The sequence below is a fragment of the Mirounga leonina genome, unplaced genomic scaffold, assembly GCF_011800145.1.
Source record: "Mirounga leonina isolate KUSES-001 unplaced genomic scaffold, KU_Mleo_1.0 Mir_376, whole genome shotgun sequence".
Taxonomy (NCBI): domain Eukaryota; kingdom Metazoa; phylum Chordata; class Mammalia; order Carnivora; family Phocidae; genus Mirounga; species Mirounga leonina.
This window is the reverse complement of record NW_023270718.1, coordinates 9,017,008-9,036,275: the sequence shown is the minus strand read 5'-3', so window position 1 is coordinate 9,036,275 and position 19,268 is coordinate 9,017,008. Positions and strand designations below refer to the sequence as shown.

Genomic DNA, 19,268 nt, shown 5'->3' with positions numbered 1-19,268 from the left:
GGGGACAGGGACGGGCAGTGCAGGCGCAAACAGGGGGCCCGGCTGCCGGGCTCCACCCCGCCTGGCCAAGTGCACTCCCAGGGCCTGGGACCAGGACAGGGATGGGCAGGGGCTGGGCCCCCGGGAGGCCACCTCTCTGCACACACTCCCGTACCTCCCGCCCAGTTGCTGGCCTCCACCCTCCCTGCAGGACGATGATCTAACTGGCCCCTGGCAGTGTTAGCAGCCCGCACTGCCTGCCCCCTCCGGCACTCTTCCTCCGCCCCCTCTGACCCGCCACAGCCCACCCCCCACTCCCCACCAGCCTGCACCCTGGCAGCCAGGTCCAAGCTCTGGCCGCTCCCTTCCCATGCCCGTCCACTCTGCAGCTCCAGTCTGGGACGGCTGCCCCACCGGCCACTCCTGCCCCTGCCTCTGCCCCCTGCCCCCGCCTCCTACCTTCTGCCCCACCCCCGGGAGGAGTGGGACTCCCATGGGTCCCTGCACTCCAGCCTGACACACACGTAGGTAGGGGTGGCTCTCACCACCGCCTGCCTGATCCCAGGCCAGCTTGCTGGAGCCTCTGTGTGCAGGGTCTTGCGTCTTTGTCCTCTCTATTCCCCCGGACTCTCACCCAGTTACACAGCAGGTCACACATCAGGTCACACGCCAGCCTCTGGCCCCTCTCCTTCCTGCCAAGCCTCTAGCTCCTCAGCTGCCAGACCATCTCAAAACCCAGCCCCATTATTCACCCAGGAGGAGCGTCCATGGCAGACTTGAGCTCCTCTGTGGCACGCGAGGCCAGAGTCACCATGCCGGGCCCGTCTCCAGGAGGCCCTCCACTGAGACATATCCGTCTGGGATGCCCTGACACGCCTCGGTTTTCCTTCAACACCTAGGAAAATCCTAGTCCTCCTCCAGCGCCTGGCTCTGGCGGGACTTCTGGACAGCCTCCCTGCTCCACATGGTGCCTGGCTCCTGGGCCCTCAGGTGGCTGCCACCCGCCTCACGACAGGGCCGTGTTTTCTGTCCTACCCTGCACGTTTCCCACCCCCAAAGCCACGTCACGGCCTGCAATCACAGAGCACAGGAACCATGGGTATGTGCTTCACCTCCGTAGCAGGAGGCCAGTGGAGAGGAGTGAACGCAGCTGGGGGCTGCTGGAGCCAGGACTCGAACCAGTTCTAACCCCGAAGCCCCAGTGCCGAACCCCCACCACACCTCAGGGCTCCACACTTGGCAGGATGCGCACTTCCCGAGACAGCTTTCTCACACTCCACACAAAACACACAGTGGTCCCCCCAAAACGCTGCCTCCCCAGCTCACTCCCTCTGCCTGGAAGCCCAGCCTCCCAGAGCCTCGTGCTCTGGGGCTCCCCCTGGCCCCACTCTGGTGGCACGGATTGGCAGGGTCCTGCCACCTGGGCCTCCTGCCTCCTGCTGTGGCCAGGGGGCATCTCCACGTCAGGCCTGGGGCTCCAGGTGCAGGGGCACTTTCTGTCTCCCCATCACCACACTCCCCCCTGCAAGTGGCACAGCCAGGACCCTGGCCGAGGCCCCCCCCCAAACTCTCTGATAGACTCTGATAGCTGCAGGCACAAACTGGGTTGTGGCCGGGGTGGGGGACTCTGGGCACTTTCTGGCTAGTCACTGACCCAAATGCCCCTCCCCGGGGCCCCCTTGTTTCCCCCATGCCCACTCCTGGGGGGGGGCGCCCAAGTCTCACCTTGCAGTTGGGTTTGCAGTCTGGAGCATCGAGGAGAGGGCGGGGGAGAGAAGAGACTCAGGTGAGCGGAGGGCTGGGCAGAGGAGAGTGGGGGGCCACCCCTCCATGCCTCCCCCCCACCTGCCCTGCCCCCACCCCCACCATGGTTTATGAAGGCCGCGGGGCCCAGCCACAGCTGCGCACTGCGTTTTCGGGTGGAGTACATGATGCTGAAGTCGTTCTCCCCGGCCCTCAGCAGCCCCTCGTCGGCCTCCCGCAGCTCCGCGATGCAGCCCACCAGGAGTTCCAGCTTCTCGTTCTTCTTCCTGCCAAGAGGCCAGGCCGTAGGTCTGTGAGCAGTGCCTCCCACCACCGCCTCGGCTGACAGGGGTCTCTGGGGGCTGGGGCACCAGGCCTCCTGCAGGCCGCTGCTGGCCACTGTGGTCCTCCTCCCAGATTTCTCAGATCCACCCACCTTCCTGGGGCACTTCCTGGATCCTGCATCCTCCAGGACAGGATGGCGCCCAGACAGGACACCATGTGGACCCAGGCACCCCTCCTGCTGTCCTCTCGCCCTGGGATCCTCCTCCAGCCCCCACTTGTGCGAGGCCCAAGGGCTCCTTCGCCTGCACTCCCCATGAGCCCCAGTAACTCCCCGCAAGCTGCTATCCAGCCCGCCCCCGCCACGCTTCGGCAGACCCTCTGGTGGGCCTCTGCTTAGGCCCGGTTCCCAAGAATACTCAAAATTCCCTTGTGGCTGATGAAGCACCAAGGAACTGAGGTCAGTACCTGTGTGTGTACTCAGCTACCACCTGCCTTCTGTCTACACTGTGAGCGGCCGGCAGGGTCCATCCTGCTCACTGTCCTGTCCCTTCCCCAGCAGTGGGTGCTTCCCCACCAAGGGATGCCTGTCCCTTCCCCAGCAGTGGGTGCTTCCCCACCAAGGGATGCCTGCCCCACTGGCCACTCCTGCCCCTGCCTCCTGAGCACAAACGGTACTTCCTTAGCAGGCCCTGGAACCCTGGGGTCCCATAGGTTCCCATCCCCCATCAGGGCTGCTGTAGGCGAAGAGGGTCTGTGAGCTCCGCCCCCTTACCAAGCTCTGGTAGACACAATCTTGGCTCCATTTGTCTCCATGGAATAGCGTGTACAGGGCAGGATGGTAAAGCCGCTTTCAGGCAGGAAGGCTCGGAGGTAGCGATAGATCTGGGGGAGGTGAGGGGGTGGGCGGGGTGAGGAGCTGGGGCAGGGTCGTCCTCGGCCCTCTCTCTCCTGGGTCCTAGTCCTGCTCTGCCACTGACTTGCTGTGTGGTCTTGGGGGACTCACTTCCCCTCTTGGGGGCTCAGTTTCTTCATCTGTCAAATGGAGAGGTTGTACTCCATCTCAGAGGACCCCCGACTCTCCTCTCCTTGGATTCTCTGAGCCTCGTCTCAGATGGTCCCAACGGCTAGGAAGTTAGGGAGTCTGGGGCGGGGAACTTCATCGAGGGGTCTGGAGCCTGGGGCTCCAGACGTTCTGCCTGGCAGGGTGGAGGACCCAGGACAGGCCGAGGTGACAGGGAGGACGCGTGGACTGAGGGTGGGGGAAGGGAAGGGCGCCCTCACGTGGGTCTTGAGGGCAGCCTCCTGCCGCGGGCCCCGGCTCTGGAAGTAGTGGGCCATCCAGCCTCCCAGCGTCAGGGCCCGGTACGCAGCCTCCAGGTCCCGCTGCCTCAGGAAGGCCTCCAGCGCTGAGCGCAGGTGGTGCTGTCGCCGCAGGGGGGGCACGGGGCTGGGGGAGAGGGCACGCCTGGGTCCCAGGGCCTTGGCCTATTCCCTCCGGGCCTTCCCGGGCCCCGCCCCCACCCCCACTCGGGGCTGCAGGGGCCGTGGAGGAAGGGAAGGGATCCCCGCGGAGCCCTCGGCCCACCCTGTCCCAGGCCGCCTCACCTGACGTTCATCTTATGGGTGCGGAAGCCGAGGTAGGGGTCCAGGACAAGGCTGGTGGCAAGGTCGTCATTCTCACACAGCTCTCTGGCTGTCACTCTGTCAGGTCCCATGGTGCCCCACGGACCATGCTGCCTCTGGCCCAGAGTGGAGGGCGCAATGGAGGGGCAGGGGCAGCGCCCCGGGACTCCCACTTCTGAGCTGCCGAGGATTTGGCAAGCCTTTCGGTCTCCAGTCTCATCTACAAACCAGGGAGTAAAGGCAGGCTGACTTCACAGGGCTCTCAGCGAAGACGGATGCAACAAGTACTTCCGACAGTGGGGAAGCCCCCCCAAAGAAACGTCAGTCACCGTCATGAGGATCTTCATGCTCTGGAGCACAGACACCAATCCCCCAAGCCCACACGACCACCTGCTGAGCACACCCACACACTCACACGTAGGTTCCCTCATGTCCCCACGCGCGCGCGTGCGTGCGGGCACACACACACACAAACACACACACACACACAGGGGCGCACGCACGCACAGTCCCTACTGGCCCAGGCAAGGCTGATTAATTGGCAGTCGGGGATAACCCTAAAGGCTTAGCCCTGCAGGAGGTGGGAGTCGGGGGAATCCATCTCCACCTCCAGCCCTCACCAAGGAAAAATCCAAGGCTTCCCACCCGCTAGGACTGACTGTTCCTCCACCCACCCCCATGCTTGTTGGCCTCAGCCTCCACCTCCCTCCTGTCCCTCCCATCCTCCCCAACCCCCCAAGCAGCCCTTGGGAATCATCAGGAGGCTCTGGGTGCAGCCCCAGGCAGCCTGGAGGGGGGTGAGGGGAGGGAGAGCAGAGGACGGATCCCAGCACCTGCTCCCTCTCCAAGGATTCTGGGGGAGGGGGGGCTCAGAGGACAAAGCGGGGAAGGGGGGAGAGAAAAGGAATGATATGGAGAAGCAGAACAGGTCTATAAAAAGGGGAGAAAGAAGGGAATTAGCAAAAGGAAACAAAACAAGACCCCTAACCCTGACTACGGAGGGCCTGCTGGGCATCCAGACCTTGGTGCTTCAGGGAGAGTCCATAGGGGATGGCAGGGAAGGGGGAGCAGAAGACGGATCAGCAGCTAGAGCTGGGGGGAAAGGGGTTCTAGAAAAGACAGGAAGGCTGGGGATAAAGAGGGGGCGCTGCGAGAGGGCGCCGGGACAGAGCGGAAGCTGCAGAGAGGCATGTGGGGAAAGACAAAATACACAGACTGCACAGAGGGGAGCTGGGCAGGGAGAAGGGCCGGGGGTGCCTGCTGGACACAGAGCACGGCGGAAGGCCTGGGGGTCACGGATGACCCCACCGAAGCCAGAGTGGAGACCTGGGGTCGACGGTAGGTCCTGAGGAGGTGGAGGGGGGCCTAGGGGTCCATAGCCGGGCTTGGAGAAGCAGAGAAGGGGCAAGTCCTGCGCGTGCAGGGAGGAGCGAGCCTGAGGTCCAGGTAGGGACCTGGGCAGGCACTGAGGGTCCAGGAGCGGGGGCTGAGGTCCGCGGGGCGACACTGGGGAAGCAGACAGGGGCCTGGCAGGCAGCGAGAGTGCAGGGGAAGGGCCTGAGGTCCAGGGAGGGGAGTAGAGTCAGAGGGCGACCCGAGGGGTCCGCTCAGGCCCGGGAGTGCGGGGAGGGGCCTGGGTGAGGAAGCACAGGGAAGGGGCTGGGCGCCCGGGGCAGCCTGAGGCCCCCGAAGGGCCGGGAGACGTGGGCGCCTGGACACGAGGAGGGGCCGGGCGGGGCGGGGGACGGTCGGGGCTGGGGGCGACCGGGAGCCAAGGCGGCGCGGGCTGGGGGCCGAGAGGGGACTCAGAGGTCGGGCCCCGCGCCGCCCCTCACCCGCTTCTCCTCCTCCTCCTCCTCCTCAGGCACCCGCGCCGCCGCCGCCACCACCTCCCACTGCCTGCTCCAGCTCTCGTCAGACACGGTCGCCGCTCCTCCCGTCTGCGCCGCCGGGCCCGCCCCGCCGCGGCCATCGGGAGCTCCCATTGGCCGAAGCCGCCGCCACTCCTCAGTGGCTGCGGCGCTCACGCCGCTCCCATTGGCCGAGTCCGCTCGGCCCCTCCCCGCCTGCCCTCCCGTTCGTGCCCCTATGAAACCCCGCTCCGCCGGCGCCGCTGCCAAGCGCCGCCGACTGCGGCTAATGGCTCCTGTTGCTGTCATTCCACCGCTGCCATGGAGACTTGCCCCGCCCACCGCTCGGAGTCGACGCCCTCATTGGCCGAGAGCGTCGAGGCTCCAGGCTAAACTCGGGTTTGGGTCAGGTTATTCGGGTCCAAGTGGAAAGGGGGCGGGCTCAGCCGGCTCCACAGCGCGCGCGTGATTGGCTGGCCCTGGAATGGCTCGTCCTTCCATAGGCTAAGGCCTCCGCCCGTCACCGTAGAGTCGCGACTGGCCCATTCTCTTTCTCCGGTGAAACCTTCGCGAACCGCGGGGAGAAAGCTGGGGCGGGCGCGAGGGGTGGGTGCGCGGGCGCCTCCGTCGACCCCGCCCGGCCTGCCGTTGCCAAGGAGACAAAAGTTTATTGACAGTCCTGCCCAGCTACAAAGGGCGCCTCGCTCTTCCTCTCTGCTCGACGACCTTCTCCGCCCCACGGACCCCGGTTAATTTCGGGAGCACCCACGGGAGCTCTGCGGGTGAACGGGTCGCAAAGGAGGAGCCCGGGAAGCGGGGCCTTTGGAGAAGGCTCCCACGGGGCAGCCCCCTCCCCCAGTTGGGATCACCAACCTGCTCCAATCCTGGAGGCATCCATAATTAGCAATTCGTCGTAATTACGCCCAGAATAATAAGCTCCGCGCTTGGAGCAGGCGGTCTTTGTTTTGCTCAGTGCTGTGCATCACGGTGCGCTTCGAACAATGCCTGGCACGGAGTAGGTGCTTCCTTAATGTGTACTGAATGAATGAATGAATGACCAGCCAGTGAGGATGAAGCGGGCAGTTTCTGCGTCGCTCTGTGGACGGAAGGAAGTGGCTTGCCCTCTCTGGCCCTCAGATTAGCGTTTGTAAAACAAGGATCACACTGGCCCCTCTCTGAGGGTTTCTCCTTAACACCCTCCTGGGTGTCTTCAATAGCGCTTCCAGCATCCCCACCCCCATCTCTGTTTATGCTGTTCCTTCCCCAGCTGGGACTACCCCCTCTGAGACTGCTCTCCCCAACCGAGGTACCCTCTACAGCCCCCCAGTAAGGATGGCCACAGCTCCAGAGGACAGCAACGGCCAGCAAGCAGAGAGGACTCCAAAAACTGAGCTCTCTGGCAAAGTCCAAAGTCCTATCAGTATGTCTGAATCTTAGAAGCGCATTCCTTATGTACACCCTCGAGAAACACTCGCAGATGTGAGCAGAAAGGTAAGCTCCCAACAGTGTTTGCAGTGGTGAGAAAACAAAAAACAAAAAACTGGAAACGGCTTAAATGTCCATCACATGAAGAATGGATAAATGGATCGTGACGTACTCATACAGGGGAACACCATACAGCAGTGAAAGGGAATGAACCAGCACTCCGGATATCAACCTGGACAACCGCAAAGCATGTTGCTGGTTGTGGAAGTCCGCATAGTTGAGTGCGGGAAGTTTTAAAGCACAAAACTTGTGCGTGTCTTAAATGTGTATAAACATGCATTGGCGTGACAAAAGTAGGCGCAAGGCCCTACCGCTGACCCCTGCAGGTGGGACGGAAGGAATGCAATCAGGAAGCCACACAGGACATTGATATTTGCACTTTTTTTTGTAAGCCCAGAGGTGGAAATCATGAGTTCGCTATATTCACTATCTGTTGTTTTTCTATGCGTCAAAAGATTTCTTAATATGAATAAAAATTTGACCTGCCGGGTGCCTGGGTGGCTCAGGTTATGATCCCAGAGTCCCACCTCGGGCTCCCTGCTCAGCGTGGAGTCTGCCTCTCTGCCCCTCCCCCGGCTCGTGCACTCTCTCTCGTGCTCTCTTCTCTCACTGTCTCTCAAATAAATAAATAAAATCTTGGGGGGAAAAAAATTGACCTGCCAATGTCACTGCCAGGGTTTTATTCGAAGGAAATAACTGACAAGTGTTAAGATATTTATATATAAAGATGTTTGCCTCAGTGTTGTTTAAAACACAGAAAAATAGAAAGAGCCTTAATGTCCAACAATACAAGATTGGTTGGATCACTTAGAGCAAATCCACCAGATGGAATAACGACAATGCCTAACAGTTACTGAGCTCTTAGCACAGGCCAGTGATTTTGCAAATAGCCCTGCGGGGAATGGGCTGTTGTGACCCCCATTGTACAGATGAGCAAAGTGAGGCTTACAGAGGGGATTGAACAGGCCATGAGACAGCAGGTTTACTCTCAAACTCTGGGCTGTGGCGCCCAGATAGCATCCAGCGGGTTCTCAATCTCAGATGGCATAGCAAGGGGCACCCCAGAGAAGGCCTGAAACTTGGACACATGCTATAACATAGATGGACCTTGCAAACATGCCAGGTAAAAGGAGTCAGACACAAAAATTCACCTATGGAATTATTCCATTTCTTTTTTCCTTTTTTTTAAAGATTTTATTTATTTATTTTAGAGAGCATGCGTTCAGCGGGGGGGTGGGGGGTGCGGGACAGAGGGAGAGAATCTCAAGCCTACTCCCCATGAGTGTGGAGCCCCATTTGGGGCTCGATCTCACGACCCTGAGATCATGACCTGGGCGGAAATCAAGAGTCGGACGCTTAACCAACTGAGTCTCCCCCCTCCCCAGGCACCTGGGAATGATTCCATTTCCAAGAATTTTCCAGAATAGGTAAATCCATAGACACAGAAAGCAGATTCATGATTGCCAGGGGCTGGAGACGGGGAGGTGGGGAGGGACTAATAATAGGTATGGGGTTTCCTTTTTGGATGAAGAGGTTCTGGAACTAGAGAATGGTGATGTTGCAGAACATCGTGAATGTACATAAAGCCATTGAATTGTATACTTCAAAATGGTTAAAAGGGTAAATTTGATGTTAAGTATATTTTACTACTGAAAGAGAGAGAGAGAGAGAAATAATCATCTGGGGAATATAGTGAAAATATAGATTCTAAGTCTCAGCCTCCAAAAAGCCCGGTTGAGTATTTAATAATGAATCATTTTATTTTTTAGATAATTATTCTTTTTTTAAGGTATTTATTTATTTATTTATTTATTTATTTATTTGATATATATAGAGAGACAGCAAGAGCGGGAACACAAGCAGGAGTGGGAGAGGGGGAAGCAGGCTTCCCGCCGAGCAGGGAGCCCGATGCGGAGCTCGATCCCAGTACCCTGGGATCATGACCTGAGCCGAAGGCAGGCGCCTAACGACTGAGCCACCCAGGCGCCCCTAATAATTAATCATTTTAGGACAGTGCTGCCCAAGTGTAGCCTGTGTCCCCGCAGCTTCAAGCAGGATCACATGGGTGCTTGGTGGGAATGAAGAATTTTGGGCCACATCCCAGAATTCCGGAATCAGAATCACCCAGACTAGTGGTTGGAATGCTCTGGAATGCTTGAGAAGCAGGCCATAGAGAATACCTTTGCAGGTGGCTTCTTCAGACTACACATTCACAGGCTGGAGGGATGTTGTGGGCTTAGTAACTCCCAAAACTTGTTATAAGACCATAAATTCAGGATGACCATATTTTGAGGGGAAAGGGATATGTATATATAAATTACATGATTGGGGACAAGGATGTGGAGAAAAGGGGACCCTTGTGTCTGCTGATGGGAATGTAAGTTGGTGTAGCCGCTATGGAAAATGGTATGGTGTCTCCTTAAGAAATTAGAAATAGAAATGCCATATCATCCAGCAATCCCATTTCTGGATATATACCAAAAGAAAATGATCACTATTGCAAAGAGATATCTGCACTCTCGTGTTTACTGCAGCATTATTCACAACGGCCAAGATATGGAAACCACCTGAGTGTCTGTCGATGGGTCGATGACAAAATAAAATGTTGGGTATGTATGCATGATAGAATATTATTCATCTGTGAGGAAGAAGGAAATCCTGCCATTTGCAACTATATGGAAGAAGCTGGAGGCCATGCTGCTGAATGAGATAAGATAGAGAAAAACAAATACTGCACAATCTCACATGTATGTGGAATCTAAAAAAAAGGTTGAACTCATGGAAGCAGAGAGCAGGAAGGTGGTTACCAGGGGTTGGGGAAGGAAGGCGAGATGTCGGACAAGGGTACACACTTACGGTTATGAGATGAATGAATGGCCAGAATTAACAATACTGTATTGTATACTTGAAGTTTGCTAAGAGAGTAGATCATAACACACACACACACACAAGGGTAACTGTGAGGTGAGGGATGTGTTAATTAGCTTCATTGTGGTGATCATTTCACAGTGTGTATGTATATTGAGCCATTACACTGTGTACTTTATTTTTTTTTTAGATTTATTTATTTGTCAGAGAGAGAGAGAGAGCACAAGCAGGGGGAGTGGCAGGCAGAGGGAGAAGCAGGCTCCCCCCTGAGCAGGGAGCCCGATGTGGGGCTTGATCCCAGGACCCCGGTATCATGACCTGAGCTGAAGGCGGACGCTTAACCGGCTAAGCCACCCAGGTACCCCTACTGTATACTTCAAATATATAAAATTTTGTTTGTAAATCGTACCCCAATAAAGCTGGGAAAAAATAAATGGTTGTGGGGGAAACTGTCTCTCTGTTTTCATGTATGACTTGTGTAATGACCAAACGTATATAATAAAAGAATAAAATATAAGTATTACATACCGTGTGTTAGTTTATAAACACCTATATCCACATACATACTTACGTATACGTACGCACGTAACTCTATCTATATCATCATCATCATGCTCAAAGTTCAGCAATGAATTCACACCTTGGTGGTCAGCCTCCAAGATGACCCCCAGTGACCATCACCCCTACGAGGCTTCATCACCTTGTGCATGTCCTTCCACTCTGAATAGGGCTGATCTGGTGCCATTTGAAGGACAGGGCAAACATGATGGCATGCCCAAGGCCAGCTCACCAAGGACATGATGGCTTCCATCCTTGCTGTCTCTGGGATCACTCCTCTGGGGGAACTCGGCAACAGTCTGAGAGGTCATCAAGGCCACCTCATGGAGAAGGCCATGTGGCAAGGAACCAAAGCTTTGTGCCAACAGCCGGAGAAGAACTGAGGCTTCCTGCCAAGAGTCTGAGTGTCACGTGAGTGAGCCACCCTGGAAACAATCCTTCTATCTCCAGACTGTGCCCCAAACGACATCTTGATTATAACCGGAAGAGCAACCCCAAGCCAGAGCGAGCCACCTAAGCTGCTCCTGAATTCTGGACACACAGAACCAGTGTGAGATGACAAATTCTTATTGTTTTGTGCCACTACAGTTAATTGATAGGCATCTGGATTAAAATCCAACATCCTAGGGGCGCCTGGGTGGCTCGGTTGGTTGAGCGACTGCCTTCGGCTCAGGTCATGATCCTGGAGTCCCTGGATCGAGTCCCGCATCGGGCTCCCTGCTCGGCGGGGAGTCTGCTTCTCTCTCTCCCTCTGCCCCTCCCCCTGCTCCTGCTCGTTCTTTCATGCTCTCTCTCTCAAATGCATAAATAAAATATTTATCAAAAAAAAAATCCAACATCCCTCCACCATTATTCCTCTGATCTTAATTATTAACTACTCTGAATTGCTCACTCCGTTACAATCCCATTGGCCTCCTTGCTGGAAGCAAGGCCCTTCCTTGCTGTCCTCTCTGCTAGGAAATCTGCCTCCAACTATCCACAGAGCTCCCTCTCCCACCTGCTTTAGGTGTTTGCTCAAATGTCACTTCCTCAAGGTGACCTTCCCTAAGGGCCCTGGCTGGAGGAGCCCAACTACCCCAGCCATCCCCTTACTCTGCTCTGTTGCCTCATAGCCCCAGAATCAGGTACATAATAATCTGTGGGTCCCAGAGCAAAATGAAAATGCAGAGTCTTTGTTCAAAAACGGCTAAGAATTTCAAGATGGTAACAGCAGAGCATTAAACCAATGTAAGGCCCTGAGCCTACAGAGCTCCCACACCTACAAAACTGGTATTGCATAGCACCAACCCCTGCCTGACATTATATGTCTCCTTGTTTATTGTCCTCCCCAGCTAGGACAGAAGCTCTAAGAGGGCAGGGACCCTTGTTTTGTTCACGGCTGAGTTTCCAACATCAAGGGCAGTGCCTGGCGCATCGCTGACATTTGCCAAAGATTTAATGAATGATTAAACAAAGAACAATGAAAGCAGCCTGACCCTGAAGGACAGAGAAGGCCCTCAGAAAAGGACTATTACCCATGGAATGGGAGAATATTTTTGCCAATCATATATCTGATAAAAGATTTGTAATCTAGAATATAAGTCGGGGCACCTGGTTGGCTCAGTGGGTGGAGCGTGCAACTCTTAATCTCAGGGTTGTGATCCCGGGGTTGGCTGTAGAGATTACTTAAAGATGAAACCTTAAAAAAAAGGGCGCCTGGGTGGCTCAGATGGTTGAGCGTCTGCCTTCAGCTCAGGTCATAATCCCAGGGTCCTGGGATCGAGTCCCACGTCGGGCTCCCGGCTCAGCGGGGAGCCTGCTTCTCCCTCTGACCCTCTCCCCTCTCATGCTGTTTCTCTCTCGCTCGCTCTCTAAAAAAAATAAATAAAATCTTAAAAAAAAAAAACCTTAAAAAAAAGGGAGGGGGTGACTGGGTGGCTCAGTCGGTTAAGCATCTGATCTTGATTTTGGCTCAGGGCATGATCTCAGCATCCGTGACATTGAGCCCCACATCAGGCTCTGCACTGGGCATGGAGCTTGCTTGGGATTCTCTCTCTCCCCGAGCTCTGTCTCTCTTTCTATTAAAAAAAGAAAGAAAGAGGGTGGCTCAGTTGGTTAAGGGTCTGACTTCAGCTCAGGTCATGATCTCGGGGTCCTGGGGTCAAGCCCCACATCAGGCTCCTTGCTCAGAGAGGACCCTGCTTCTCCTCCTCCCTCTGTGCCTCCCCACACTCATGCTCTCTGTCTCTCAAATAAATAAAATCTTAAAGAAAGAAAGAAAGAAAAACTTGTACATGAATGTTTATCACAGCATTATTCGTAATAGCCAAAAGGTGCCACTGACCCAAACATCTACAAATGATAAATGAGTAAACAAAACGTGTAAAGGAAATGGCAACACAGGCTGAAACGTAGATGAAACTTGAAAACATTTTGAAAGTGAAATAAGCCAGACACACACACATGAAAATATTGTGTGATTCCACTAACATGAGGCACCTGGAAGAGTCAAATTTATAGAGACAGAAAGTGGGGTGGTGGCTGCCAGGGGCTGAGGGAGGGGAAATGGGGAGTTATTAGTTAATGGGTAAAAAGTTTCTGTTTGAGATGATGAGAAAGATCTGGAGATGCACAATGGTGATGGTCGCACAACAGTGTGAGTGCGCTTAATGCTGCCGAATTGTACGCTTAAAATTGGTTAAAAGGGTAACATTTAAATGGATAAAGAAGACGTGGTATGTATATACAATGGAATATTATGCAGCCATCAAAAGGAATGAGATCTTGCCATTTGCAACGACGTGGATGGAACTGGAGGGTATTATGTTGAGCAAAATAAGTCAAACAGAGAAAGACATGTATCATATGACCTCACTGATATGAGGAATTCTTAATTGCAGGAAACAAACTGAGGGTTGCTGGAGTGGGGGTGGGTGGGAGGGATGGGGTGACTGGGTGATAGACACTGGGGAGGGTATGTGCTCTGGTAAGCGCTGTGAATTGTGCAAGACTGTTGAATCTCAGATCTGTACCTCTGAAACAAATAATGCAATATATGTTAAGAAAAAAAAAAAGAAGAAGAAGAAGGTAGCGGGAGGGGAAGAATGAAGCGGGGGAAATCGGAGGGGTAGACGAACCATGAGAGACGATGGACTCTGAAAAACAAACTGAGGGTTCTAGAGGGGAGGGGGGTGGGAGGATGGGTTAGCCTGGTGGTGGGTATTGAGGAGGGCACGTTCTGCATGGAGCACTGGGTGTTATGCACAAACAATGAATCATGGAACACTACATCTAAAACTAATGATGTAACGTATGGGGATTAACATAAGAATAAAAAAAGGGGTAACATTTATGTTATGTATATTTTACCACAATAAAAAAAATATAGAGAAAATTCATGTTAATGTTGAAACACGGAAAGCTTTTTATTTGAAATCAGGAACAAGACAGGGATATCCCCTTACCACTGCATTCAACGCTGTTCTGAAGACATAGCCATTGTAGTGAGGCAAGAAAAAGAAAAAAAAAAAAGGTGTAAGAATTGAAAAGAAAGAAACAAAACTGCCATTAATCACAGATATGATTATGTACCTAGAAGATCCAAAAGAAGCTCCTGATAAAATATCAGAATTAAGGATGGAATTCAGCAAGGCTCTGGATACAAAATCAATATACAAACATCAATTGCGTATCTTTTTATCTGTGTGTTGGGGGTCCCCGAAGCCCCCCAGATGTTTGGAAATTCACTAGGACTTATAGAGCTCAGCATAGAGTTGTATTTGTGGCTAAGCTTTATTACAGCAAATGGAGAGGGGAAAAGTCACAGGCCGAGACTGGAGGATTCATAGGCAGGTTTCCTCATGCTCTCTCCCTTCACGAGGATCACACAGAGCTCACTCTTTCCCCAAACAAAAATGCAACAAAATGTGGGGTGCCTGGATGGCTCAGTTGGTTGAGCATCCGACTCTTGGTTTCGGCTCAGGTCATGATCTCAGGGTCGTGAGATGGAGCCCTGAGTTGGGCTCCACGGTGGGCATGGAATCTGCTTGAGATTCTCTCCTGCTCCCTCTGCCCCTCCCCCTGCTCACATGCTCTTGCTTTCACTCTCTCTAAAATAAAAAAAATAAATCTTTTTAAAAAATGCAACAAAGGGACGCCTGGGTGGCTCAGTTGGTTGGGCGTGTGCCTTCGGCTCAGGTCATGATCCCAGGGTCCTGGGATCGAGTCCTGCATCAAGCTCCTTGCTCAGCAGGGAGCCTGCTTCTCCCTCTGCCTCTGCCTGCAGCTCCCCACTTGTACTGTCTGTCTCTCTCTGTCAAATAAATAAATAAAATCTTAAAAAAAAATGCAGCAAAATATGTGTGATGTTTTTGCCCAAGGGAGCCCATTAGTAACTCAGCACCCAAGGTTTTTGTTTGTTTGTTTTTTAAGATTTTATTTATTTATTTGACAGAGAGAGACACAGTGAGGGAACACAAGCAAGGGGAGTGAGAGAGGGAGAAGCAGGCTCCCCGCAGAGCAGGGAGCCCAATGCAGGGCTCGATCCCAGGACACTGGGACATGACCTGAGCCAAAGGCAGATGCTTAACGACTGAGCCACCCAGGCGCCCCAGCACCCAAGGTTTTTATTGATGACTGATCATATAGATACTGTCGGCCTTGCATGCACCAAAATTCCAGACTCCCAGAAGGAAAACAGGCATTCAGCATTAACCACAGGGTTTGCACAAACAATCCAGGCACAGTGAGCCACTCAGAATAGTTCAACAGCCAAGTCCCCAGACACAAGACAAACGCAAACCTTGCAACCACGAAAGCTGATTCAGATCTGCTATGTTAACCATTTTCTGTACAACTAACAAAGTTCTAAAATAAAAATTAAATAAATATGGCTTACAATAGTATTTATAAATATCCAGCAAGGGGGAATAAATCTAATGAAAGATACACAAAACTTCTTCAAGAAAATTCTGTAAAACCTCATTGCGAGACCTTAAAGAAGATCTAAAACAGGGAGATATATACTATGTTCATGGACTGGGAATGAGAAGGGAGATGGGGGGATGGGAGATTTACAGAGAATGAAAATATGGGAAAGAACCAAACTTTAGAATCAGACAGACCTGTGCTCTGGTCCCAGCTCGTCCGCTCAGTAGCTGAGTGATATTGGGCAGGCATGGTAGCCAAGGTGGATATCCCTTGAAGAAAGAACTTAATCAGCTGTGAAGAGTGCCTTTTTGGAGGACAGTGGTACTGACAAGTCCTATTTTGTTTGGATCAAGGTCATGTTCTTTTCTGGCAGCCCCCAACCATGACTAAGCATCGTGGGTGGGGGTGGGGCAGGGGGAGGGGAGTACTAGGGAGTACTAGGGAGCACTGTCCAGTTCCACCTAATATGACTCCTCCAATGGCAATTTTTATCTGTTCTTTTTTTTTTTTTAAGATTTTATTTATTTGAGAGCGAGAGAGAGCATGCGCGAGTACAAGCAGAAGGAGGGGCAGAGGAAGAAGCAGGCTCCTCCCCGCCCCCCTCCCCCCAGCAGGGAGCTAGACATGAGGCTCCATCCCAGGACTCCAGGATCATGACCTGAGCTGAAGCCTTAACTGACTGAGCCACCAAGGCGCCCCCCCCCATTTTTAAAAAATTTTATTTGTTTATTCATGAGAGAGACAGAGAGAGAGAGAGAAAGAGGCAGAGGGAGAAGCAGGCTCCCAAGGAGCTGGGAGCCCAATGCGGGACTCGATCCCAGGACTCTGGGATCATGACCTGAGCCGAAGGCAGACTTTAACCATCTGAGCCACCCAGGCGCCCATCCCCCATTTTTTTAAAAAAAGATTTTATTCATTTTTTGAGAGAGAGAGAGAGAGAATGCCTGGGTGCACATGCAAGCAGTGCGGGGAGGGGCAGAGGGAGAGGAAGAGGGAGAGAAGCTGAGTCCCTGAGGAGCTCGGAGCCTGAGGCGGGGCTTGATCTCATGATCCTGAGATCATGACCAGAGCTGCAATCATGACCAGAGCTGAAATCAAAGAGTCAGACCCTTAACCCACTGATCCACCCAGGTGCCCCTCTTTTTCTTTTTTTAATTGAGGTAAAATTCACACACCACAAAATTCAGCACTTTAACCATTTTAAGCAGTATAATCCAGAGGCATTTAACAGTCACACTGTTGTGCAACTGCCCATCCTCTGCTTCCAAGACATTTTCACCACCCCAAAAAGAAGTGATTAAGCAATCACTCCCCGTCTACCCCTCCCTCCAGCCCCTGCTAACCACCAACCTACTTTCTGTTTCTATGGATCTGTGACAAGAAATCCTTGCAATTCACCTCCCCTGTTGGCCGGCTGAGATTTCTCAGAGCTGTACCCTCTGAGGCTCTTCTTACCCACAGTGCCCTTCCCCCTCTTCTTCCACAGGTGGCCCACCCACTTCCTGGCCCAGTCCTGCTCCCTCTCCCCTTTATCTCTCACTGGTATCGCCCCCCCCCCCCCGTAAATGCCTTGTATTGCTAACATCCTTGCAACATTTGCTTCCCAGAGGACCAGATAACACAGCAAGACGCTCTGAGCTCCAAGTATCTACGAAGGGCTGCAACTTCTCAGAAATACTGTGACTCGGAGGACCCGACAATGTTCATACTCCCATGGACTCCCTCCTGAACCCTCACAAGCATGTGACGGGGCACCATTATGATCCTTGCTTTGACAGGTGAGAAAACAGAGATCCAGTGCATGGGCAGCTTCCCCTCTCTGGGAAAAACGGTCCTCACCACGAACCAGAAGCAGTTTCCTACACACGGAAGTGAAGTATCCTCTCACCCAGAGGAAGGCCACGTGCAGCCACTTACCCTCAGCTGAGCCTGCCTAGGAGGCACATTAGCATCTTGTCCCCCCACCCCACCCCACCCCGCCCCGTACTCCTTCAGGGTCCAGTGTACACAGGGAGCCCCTTGAGTGGATCATGATCCGAGCTGAAGGCAGATGCTTAACCGACTGAGCCACCCAGGCGCCCCAAATAGCAAAATTTAACTGAGTACATTTTAAAGATCGAACTGACTTTACTAGGTGATGGATGAATCGGGCAGCATCCCACCTACCAAGTAGAGGGAGCTCTGTTGAGCTACCAAAAAAGGAAAGGTTTTTGTTTTTATTTTTATTTTTTAATTTTTATTAATTTTTTTTAAAGATTTTATTTATTTATTTGACAGAGAGAGACACAGCGAGAGCAGGAACACAAGCGGGGGGAGTGGGAGAAGGAGAAGCAGGCTTCCCGCGGAGCAGGGAGCCCGATGCGGGGCTCGATCCCAGGACTCTGGGATGATGACCTGAGCTGAAGACAGACGCCTAACTGACTGAGCCACCCAGGCGCCCCTAATTTGGGGTTGTCTTAAGCCATGAAATTTGTGGTACTTTGTCACAGCAGACATTGGAAGCTCATGTAGGCACCCAGCTCTTAGGTGGCAGACATGGGATTCAAACTCAAGTCTTGCCGATTTGAAAGCTCTGGATCTTCTGCGATATCTTTCGGAAGTGTGAAGTTTGGCATTATTCCAGATTCCCCCCCAACTCAGGGTTGCTGGGCAGTGCCTGGCACTAAAGATGTGCTAATGCTTATTATCGTTATACCTCCTTCCTGTCTCCACAGTGTCAGTTCCTCTCAGTCTTCTGTGCTCAAGAACCTTCCATGGTTCCCCAGTACTCTCAGGATCATGTCCAAGCCCTTTATGGCAATGGAGAACTTTGGGGCCTGGCTCATGTCTCCTAGTAACCCAGCAGACAAAGGCACTCGACCCTCATGGGCCAGGTTTCGGAGGCCCCCTGGACTCTACTGAGAAAGCCTTCCAGCGGCTTGCACACTCCCTCCTTCTAAGTATGGCTTGTGAGACTTTCCTGGCCCTCCCTCGCAACCAGAATCCACCAGACACCATGGCTAATTAGCCACCTCCTCTTCTGGGGGCCACCATGCCCTGTGCCACCTTAAATATAATACCTGTATTCTAATTTTCGGGTCCAAGGGCAGCTGCCTTCCAGCCTGGGAAGCCACTGTAGGCAGGGGTGGGATCCGGGCCTCCGCTGATTGCTGGCTCTGGCCTCAAGGAATGTCCCATGTCTGTCTGTCAGCACCTTCTCTTTCTCATCTGTACCCTCGAGGAAGCTGACAGCCTGAAGTACTAGGTGGCTGGGGCCGTGGAAATGCAGGAGCACGAGGAAGAAAAGGTGGGTTTCAGACTCCTAAGTCCCCAGGGACATAGGGTCAGTGGAATTCTATTCGGCCACGGAAAGGGATGAAGCACTGAAATGTGTGCTACAACGTGGATAAAACTCAAACACATATGAAATGTCCAGAATTAACAAATCCGCAGACAGAAAGCAGTCTGGTTGTGGCCAGGGGTTAGGGACCATAGGAAATGCGGAGTGCCTACACTTAGTGGGTACGGGGTTTCTTCGGGGGTGATGAGAAAGTTCTGGAACTAGATAAACGTGGTAGTTCCACAACACTGGGAAGGTACAAAATGCCATTGAATTGTTCACGTTAAATAGTTAATTTTATGTTCTGTGATTTTTACCACAAATTGAAAAAAAAGAGGTGGGGTGCTGAGACAGAAGGTAACTGGAACTTCCAGGTCTGAGGGAGGAGGGACTAGGGGCCTGGACTCCTGGGTCTGAGGGAGGAGGGGCTGGGGGGTCCGGACTCCTGGGTGTGGCGGAGGAGGGGCTGGGGGTCTGGACTCCTGGGTCCGAGGGATGAGGGGCTGGGGCCCTGTGCTCCTGAGTCTGAGGGAGGAGGGGCTGGGGCCCTGGGCTCCTGGGTCTGAGGGGGGGCCCTGGGCTCCTGGGTCTGAGGGAGGAGGTGCTGGGGGCCTGGACTCCTGGGCCTGAGGGAGGAGGGGCTGGGGGCC

At 53.4% G+C, this 19,268-nt stretch overlaps 2 protein-coding genes across 13 annotated transcripts in view; one reads left to right on the top strand and one right to left on the bottom strand.

Moving 5' to 3' along the window:
• KMT5C (lysine methyltransferase 5C) overlaps positions 1-16,705 on the bottom strand; it is an 18,550-nt gene extending 1,845 nt beyond the window's left edge. The window contains exons 1-7 of one of the 7 annotated variants that reach the window (XM_034986248.1): positions 16,654-16,705; positions 15,494-15,568; positions 3,613-3,850; positions 3,289-3,454; positions 2,780-2,889; positions 1,846-2,009; positions 1,705-1,724 (exon numbers count right to left, since the gene is read on the bottom strand). In XM_034986248.1, coding sequence (XP_034842139.1) covers positions 1,705-1,724; positions 1,846-2,009; positions 2,780-2,889; positions 3,289-3,454; positions 3,613-3,850; positions 15,494-15,548 — 753 coding nt within the window. In that variant the 5' untranslated portion in view covers positions 15,549-15,568; positions 16,654-16,705. Of the gene's footprint in view, positions 1-1,704; positions 1,725-1,845; positions 2,010-2,779; positions 2,890-3,288; positions 3,455-3,612; positions 3,851-4,250; positions 4,268-4,618; positions 4,642-5,465; positions 5,548-6,353; positions 6,376-15,493; positions 15,692-16,653 lie in introns of those variants that run through there. The other 6 variants (XM_034986251.1, XM_034986250.1, XM_034986249.1 and 3 more) reach the window with 6 other exon arrangements.
• The window catches only part of TMEM150B (transmembrane protein 150B), a 12,519-nt gene continuing 9,638 nt past the window's right edge, over positions 16,388-19,268 (top strand). The window contains exons 1-3 of one of the 6 annotated variants that reach the window (XM_034986404.1): positions 16,388-16,430; positions 16,915-17,077; positions 18,014-18,585. In XM_034986404.1, the coding sequence (XP_034842295.1) occupies positions 18,562-18,585 (24 nt within the window). In that variant the 5' untranslated portion in view covers positions 16,388-16,430; positions 16,915-17,077; positions 18,014-18,561. Of the gene's footprint in view, positions 16,431-16,708; positions 17,078-18,013; positions 18,586-19,268 lie in introns of those variants that run through there. The other 5 variants (XM_034986402.1, XM_034986403.1, XM_034986408.1 and 2 more) reach the window with 5 other exon arrangements.